General features: G+C 43.5%; 1 protein-coding gene across 1 annotated transcript; it reads left to right on the top strand.

Moving 5' to 3' along the window:
* The first annotated feature begins 4,184 nt into the window (after positions 1-4,184).
* Positions 4,185-5,036, top strand: LOC147983759 (uncharacterized). Its single transcript, XM_087540855.1, has 2 exons — positions 4,185-4,618; positions 4,709-5,036. The coding sequence occupies exons 1-2, from the start codon at positions 4,185-4,187 to the stop codon at positions 5,034-5,036; spliced, it is 762 nt and encodes a 253-aa protein (XP_087396981.1).
* The last annotated feature ends 3,401 nt before the right edge of the window (positions 5,037-8,437 follow it).

Below are 8,437 nucleotides of genomic sequence, written 5' to 3'. Positions count from 1 at the left end.
GATCTGAGATCAAACGGTCGCATGCTAAGTTGTTGAAAAATTGTAGAATAACCCTCCAGGATAGGATATTCACCCATAGGTCTAGAATCACGCCATGCAACCGTTCGATCTCAAATCCAAGGGCTCTCGGAAGCCCGTATCATGGGAGAATGGAAAGCCACTATCCTACTGTTCGCACGCTAGCAGTTCGCTCCTACTCGTCCCCGCACGTCCTTCAATACTACGGCGGTTCGCTCCTAGTCGTCCCGTCAATTCACATTACGGCAGTTCCACTAATCCTAACCCTCCTCCCAAATCCATGGCGTCCCAAATCTCCACGATCAGCAGTGAGTACAAGGTTAGAACCATCACCGGCGATGAGTTCGACGTCATCTACACCCGTTCTTCCGCGACGGTGAAAGGATGCCTTTCTCGCTTCAGATGCATGTTTGAAGACTCAGATGATGAGTGGGTCGCTGGGCTAGATGTTGAGTACACCATAGTCCTGGGACGAGAGAAGGATCTAAAGGACGAAGAGAGGAAGAAGCCCGCCGTGATCCAGGTTTGCGTGCATGACTTATGCTTGGTTCACCACATATGCCATGCCGACGTTGAGTGCCAGGATTTTAAGGACTTCCTCGAGAGCAACCTAGTCAAATTCGTTAATGTAGACTTTGGTAACAACAAAGAGGTCCTGCATCGGATATGCCTTGTTGTAGGCAATACCTTTGACCTCCAGAAGAATTGGCTGGTGTCTGCTCGTCAGCCTTCAATGCTGACCCTGGCAGGAGCCATGGTTCATCCTTCGTACGGTAAACTGGAGAAACCTCCATACACGTTTCATCGTCATGCATGGCAGCGGAATGTACTAGAGATAGACCACATCCACTACGCTGCAATGGATGGCTACCTTTGCTTCAATATCTACAAGGGTTGGATGAAGAGCAACAGCCAAGTGTGCGGTTCAAGCAAAGAAGTATCGGCCAAGAGGAAGAGGGACAAGAATGAAGTCGAGGACATGGACGAGGACTTCGAGTAAGGTGGCAGTGTCGTTGCTCATGGTGGTTCTAATGCAGTGTCTACCGGAATAGTTGCAAAGTTTAATTTCAGGTGTGCTTAATTTAATTTGAGGGGTGTGTTGTGCTGAGCCCCCAGCAGAACTATGTTATGTTTCTTGTCGTTACTTTAACTCTTCAGTACGTACATACTAGTATTTCTTACATTTCATCTTTTAGTTGGTATAGTACTACCACTCGTTTCTTCACATTATATACGTACAATATAGGGATATTTAAATTAGTGCCCCTGGTTCCTTAGTTGTGCTCACTTTTCCCCACGCTCCAAACATTTGCTCACTTTTCCCCTCTTCCTTAGCTAAAACTCTCACAAATGCTCATAGCGGGCGTTTGCCGTCTTGACCGTCCATTTACCGTTAGTTGCTGACGAGTGGGGCCGAGTCTGACTGTTGCTTGCTGACGGGTGGGATCGCAAGGAGACACGTATTGGGTAGCTTGTCTGAATCTGAAACAGATCTAGACAGGCCGCACTGCACAGCGCCGCCCCGCCCCCTCCGCCGGTGTCTTGCCGCGTCCACCGCAGTTGTTTCCTCCACCCTATGCCCTCGTCCGTTCATCGGCGACGCTGCGTCTCCGCCAGATATAGCCCACCCCCCATCTAGGATTACATAGCGATGTTGAGTGAGGACGCCCGAAATGCAGTCGATCGTGGAAAGGATTGGGTCGAATCCGTGGGAGATAATTCATGGATTAAACCTGGGTAAGCATTGTTTCCTCTCAAATTGACGTTCTAAGTCGTATTGTAGGCCATATTTGACTTCTGTTTGCTTGAATCGTTCAAATTTGTCCTCGATTTTACCCAGCTAACTGAAGCCTTTGTTTCCTTCCCCAACAAAATAGGATTGATCCCGCGCTGGCTTTCCAGCTAGCGATTAGAATGGAAACTAGTGTGTTGCGTGGTACTAAACCGCATTTGATTTCATCATTTTTCTATCCCAAAGTGGTAGAAACCAGCATGTCTTTCAAAGATTTGCGAGCTGAGCTCCGAAACACCTATCCCTGGAGTGATGCCGATGCTGTTGAACTGAATTACTTCAGCAGTGACGAGCAAATATTTCTCCCACTAACTTGCGACGATCATATGTCGTTGCTTTTTGCTGGGATTGCTGGCTGCCGATTCGGTAAACTCCAAATCGATGTGCTTCAGCCACGCGCAGAACGGGTGAAGGGGAAGGGAGTTCAGACATCATCTGTCTGTGCTAATAGCCAGCAGCCCGGCACTCCTTGTAGGTCGACACCAAGTAAAGCAAGTGGTTCATGGAGCCACAACATGCCTGCTGCCAATTCTGGTTCCGATTCAGCTGCTGCTTCTCGTGTACCTTCTGCAGTTGGTGTAGAAGAAGATGCAGAACCTGACGAGGCAGTGCCTACAAATGATGATGAAGACGAGATGATGTTTCCTGAACTGGTCGATGTAGCCAGTCAGCAAGCAGTGGATGACGAATATATGGAGGAGCCCATCAGCCAAGCTAGGTTTGATGACACTGACGATGAAGAGAAGCTGGAGAACATGGACAGCTTAATCGAGGATGAATACGATGGTGATGACATGCCAACAATTGAGTGGAACAGGGAAAAACCTGAGCTTAGTGTAGGCACCATTTTCCAATCAATGGTGGACTGTCGGAATGCAGTGACAACATGGTGCATTATATCTGAAAACACCTATAAGATTACAAGGAGTGAGCCAGCAAGGTTCACAGTTTTTTGTCCATATCCTAGGTGTAGGTGGAAGTTGCATGCATCTCGTATGAGAAAGAGCAAATATATTCAGGTAATCCAAGTTCAGTTAGTAATTTAGTTTCAGATCGTTGAGTAAGGTTTCTTAACTGTTCTTTACCCTTTTATTTTGTTTCAGATAAAGAAAAACCCACACAAGCACACCTGTCCACCTAGAGGGGGAGGGGGAAGGCCAAAACCAAGCTAGCAAAAACTAGGTGGGTGGCAGATGCTATATTGGATTGGCTAAGAGAAGAACCTGGACTTGGTCCAACAGCACTCCATGGGAAGCTTTTTGAGAAGTACAAGATAGAAATTCCTTACATGAGAATTTTCAATGCTAGGGAAAAGGCTCTTGACAGAATTAATGGTCAATGGAATGACAATTTTCAGCTGCTTTACACTTTCAAAGCTGAAGTGGAGATGGCAAGTCCAGGGAGTGTTGTAGAGATTGACAAGCATATAGTTCCATTCAAAATAAAAGGGAAGTCATTTCAGAAGGAGTGCTTCAGAAGGGCTTTTGTTTGTTTCAAGTCTTGCTGGCAGGGGTTTCTAGATGGTTGCAGGCCCTATTTGGCTGTAGATGCTACACATTTGATTGGAAGATGGAGAGGACAGCTAGTAGCAGCTTCTGCAGTTGACGGACACAACTGGCTATTCCCAGTTGCATTTGGTGTGGTGGAGGCAGAGTCTGAGGAAAGTTGGGTCTGGTTTCTGCAGCAGTTGCGCAACATTATAGGCACACCCCCAGGTTTAGCTATACACACAGATGCTTGCAAGGGTTTAGAGAGTGTAGTGGAAATTGTATTCCCTGGAGTGGATCATAGGGAATGTATGCAACACCTAGCGCATAATTTCAAAAAGAAGTTCAAAGGTAAAGTTTATGATGAGAACTTATGGCCAGCATCATACACATGCAGCAAAAGGAAGCATGAACACCATTTGAGAGTGTTGTATGCTCAAAATCCTCTTGTGAAGGAGTACATGGATGCACATCATGGCAAGGTGTGGTCAAGAAGCAAATTCAACGAAATCTGCAAAGTAGATTATGTGACCAGTAACCTTGCAGAATGCTTCAATTCAAAGTTCAAGTCAGTGAAAGGGCTCTTGTTGTGGCAAGCATTTGACAAGATGAGCCAAATGATCATGATAAAGATGGCTCTTCGCAAAAGAATTGCAGAAACATAATATGTTGGTCATCAAATGCTCCCATCACTGATTAAGGCATTGCACTTGAAGGCAAGAGGACTGAAGATGAAATGTATTCGATCTGGTACATATGAGGGAGAGGTTATCTATACTGACACTAAAAATAGGGTATGGAGGTATCCTGTGAACCTAAGTACTAGAGAATGTACTTGTAGGCAATGGCAGATCTGTGGGAAGCCATGCATACATGCCCTACATCTGATGACCATTATCGGGGGTTCAGATGGTGAAGTTGATCAATATTGCTCTGAGTATTTCTCTGTTGCCAAATTTATGGCTGCTTATGCTGACAATGTGCCTACACTATTGGGCAAAGATCAATGGAACATAGTAGATCCAGGGTTCAAACTCCACGCTCCTGTCATTACTAGACCACCAGGAAGACCAAGGAACCAGAGAATTAGAGCAGGTGAGGAGGGTCGTCTACCAAAGAAGCGTGCTTGCAAAAAATGTGGAGTTATGGGGCATATTGCTAGGCTTTGTACCAATGCAGTGGATGCATCATTTGGAGGGGAGGAAAGATGGACGGCAGCCAATGCTGAGGACAATGCAGCAGCAATGGAGACTGAAGATGCAGTGGAGAATGCAGCAACAAATGAAGCAGTGGAGAATGCAGCAGCAAATGAAGCATCTTGGTATGTGTTTGCACCCTTTGTATAATGCAGCTACCCTTTTGTTTGCATTTGTTCTCTTTTTTGCCTATGGCTTATAATTTTATTTACCAGCTCTAGGGAGAAAAGGCCAAGAGATGAAGAAGCAGAAGATTTTGAAACCATGGCCTTTGATGGTTTTGAATCTATAAGAGAGGAAGAGGAGGGCGTAATTTTTCCAATTGTGCCTTTAAAGATTACTAAACCCATAGATGACCGTCAAATGGTCGTCAAGTGCTCGGCGAGTGCAACTACTCCATCAGCACCTCCACGAGGAAAACCCCAAGTAAAACCCAAGATCAAAAGGAACAAGAGTCTGAAAGAAAAGAGCATCTCAACTAGGGAAACCAGGAGCAAGACGGTGAAGCCAGCTGCAAACACAAGGAGCAAGTCGAAATTTTGAATTAAGTTGTTGGGAAATGTTTGTGTTGTCAATTTGAGGGCGAGTGGATTGCTTAAAACTTGGTAAATTTGTATTAAGATGTTGGCATCTTAAAACTTGGTAGATTTGAGCTACTGTGATAACTTATCAGTTGTAATAATGTTGCTTCTACTTTGGCTTCTTATTTGAGTCAGAATTCAAATTTCCATCAAAATTTGAATTTAAATCAATATTTGAATTTGGGCCAAAATTTGGATTCGAGTCAAAGTTGAAGTTGAACATTGGAGGATCATTGCTCTGTGCGGTGTATTTGATCGAGCATTTGAAGTCCAATATTCGTAGTTGAACAGTCCGAATGAGAAATGTGCTAGAAACGAGCTCGAAAACTAGGGTAAACAGCCCTATTTGAAATCAAGTTTTTTTTGACCTTGCCTAAATGAGGCATATATATTTTTATTAACACTTGTTCCATATATATAGGGTAAAAACAAAGTCTCACTATTTATTGATTAATATTCATATTACTACATTTTTTGAAAAAAAAAAATATGCTTTTAATTCAAAACCGTCAAATAACATGTTTTAGATATGAAAATGAAAAAGTAAGTTCAGATCCTTCTTACTCACTCCAAAATGAAGCTATGGAGATTTTTCTGATTTTTTTAATTATTTTGATTTTTTTTCAAACCCTAAACCCTCTCTCCCTATTCTACGAACTCTGAAAATGTTCATAGGTGATAGCTCATTTGTGTGAAGATTTTTTTCATGAAAATGACCTACACCAAGTTTATATTTTTTTCTCATAACCTTGTCACATATGACGGCTATGTGCGCAAGAATTACAACATTTTGATTTTTTTTAATTTTTTAAAAACATTTGAACTTGATTTCGACATATCACTTCAAAAAATGATTTTTCAAAAAAAAACGCCCCTATACTGAGTTTATATTTTTTTATGGTAACTAGGTCTCATAAGCGGACGAACTACGTTTGTTTTATATTTTTGCGATTTTTTCTAATTTAGTTATGGCCATTTGAAATCTGGTCAAACCCTAATAACCCCGTTAACTCGCTCATAACCCCGCAGAAATGCTCCAAACCCTAGCGTCGAACATGCGCCGTCGGATCCTACCAAGCGCCAAACACCACCCGTCAGATGTGCAGCAGGCATGCGCGATCCGCATGATGCATCCTGATTGGCTACTACACTGTCCTTCTCGGGTTTTTTACGATCTGCCCCACTTTACATATGAAATTGTATTTTTCGCACATGACCACCACATGTCAGTGTTAAGAGTTGGTTCAAAAATTGAAACTGCAAAATACAATGTGGCAAATCGTCAATATAGCTTCCCCTTCTCCTCTTCTCCATCTGACAGACAAAGGCATCAAGCAGATCGAGCAATTCCTCTGTTTCTTTCCACATCTTCTCGTTCTTCTTCCCTCGAGCAATTCCCCTGTTTCTTCCTCTCGGGCGATATGTCGACCTCCTCGTCAGCCCCCCGTTCCACGTGGCCGGTGTATGGTCCAGTGCCGATGACTCAATGCCCTGACTGCCCACGGACTGCGCCACTGAAGCGGTTGACTTAGAAGGAGGAGAAGAATGGGAACTTTGGGCGTGAGTTCGTCAAATGCGAGAGCAAGCCGGAGGGGCAGGTTAGATCTAAGTTTTCCTCGCATCCTTTATCTCTAATTTCTCAAAAAATCTGTCAGATTTGGATTTAGGTTACATGATTTCGTTTTCAGATCATGAAGAAATGCCACCATTTCGAGTGGATGGATGATTACATCCAGAGGCTTCAAGGGTCGGGCTTGCTGGATTCGAGGGGGAATGCAATCCGCGAGTCCGATCTGCCCCATGACAGTGTCGCTCCGGCAGCAGCAGCGCGTCCGGAATACCCGACGTTGGTAGATGTCGAACTGAAGACGGAATTGAAGAAGATGAACAAGAACTTGAAGCAGCTGATTGAGTTGAAGAAGCAATCCAATCTGATAGCTTTAGGAATACTTTCTCTAGGAATTTTTTACTTGATGGCCATCTCTCGTTAGAGATGTTTGTCTACTGTTGTTGCCACTGTTTAGGAATCCAAGTCTGTTTATCTCAAATACAACTCTGTTTAGTGCAATTGTCGATCACTGAATGTATGCAGTTTACTGTTAAGTTTCGACACTTTCAGTTTCGGCAGAAAACAACTACCAGTTCAGTGATAGGATTATTTTGTTAGCTAATAACCTCGAGTATTGGATCATACCATAGCTCGTCAGATGACAGTAAGTAGTACTTGAGCAGCACAAGGAATATACATCAAGTTCATCTCTTCTCTCTCGCACTTGCCAAACTTTTGTCCTCGAGTTCGTCAGTTCTGCTAAAAAAAACCTAGTTCACTGGCCCAAAAAGAGGCCCAGAAACAAGCGATGTTTCTTTTTTGTTTAGGAAGGATTGCTTTGTTCTTTTTTGTTTTTGATTGCTTTTTTCATTAATTTGATTGCCCAATCTCTTATATCTCATTGAGGAATTTTTTTGGCTTTCCTTTATGGGTCCCTTCATTTTTTAGAATCAAAGTATTTGCAAACCGCAGTATTATTATGCCTAGCGAACCAATACTTCATGATTAGAAAAAGAGGTCTAACCCTCTTTTTTATATACTTCAAACATACTGTAGTTAAAACTACACTTTTGACTAATGCCAAATATCTCAAAGTATTTGATACTTCAATATTTCTGAAAACCAAAGTATTCTTTGAATACCTAAAAAATACAGAGATCTCAAACCAAAGCCGTGTACAAATGTACAATATGTTCTTATTTTTAGAAGGCATCTATAAACACATCATTTTTAGTTTGTTTGGTTAATTTTTCCCACGCCAATTAGCTGTGTCTAAACTTGGGACAGACAAAATACAAACATAACAAAGCATTAATATAACACACATAACTTAACTTAGATAGGGTTGCTAGGGCAACATAAGTTCTTACATAGACACCGATAGATAATAGTTTAACCTCACATAGATAGCTCGGGCAACACACACACCAAACTCACACTACATAGTAGATAGATAGGGTAGCTAGGGCAACACTGTCTTCTTCGCCGCCGGCTTCACCGTCTTCTTCGCCGCCGGCTTCAGTACTCCTCCTCCTCAAGGCCGTTGTCGCCGAGGTAGTACGGGAGGCTGTGCATGCGGTTGCGAGCGTGGAAGACGCTCTCGAAGTCGGTGAAGATGTTATAGGTCGTGAATGCGATGAACTCGCACCCACACTAATACACCTTACCAGGCAGGTAGTAGGCACCGAACCTGTTGGTGAAGTGGACGACGAGCCATACCACTGGAGCGTTGGTGTGGGGATGCTGCTCCACGAGGTTGAACATGGGTGGCGACCCCGCCGGGAGGTGGTGGAAGCCCTCACGGAGGAACCCCC

Source organism: Triticum urartu, chromosome 2A (assembly GCF_056163025.1).
Source record: "Triticum urartu cultivar PI428250 chromosome 2A, HENAU_Tu73, whole genome shotgun sequence".
Classification (NCBI taxonomy): Eukaryota; Viridiplantae; Streptophyta; class Magnoliopsida; order Poales; family Poaceae; genus Triticum; species Triticum urartu.
This window is presented reverse-complemented; position numbering and strand designations above follow the sequence as displayed.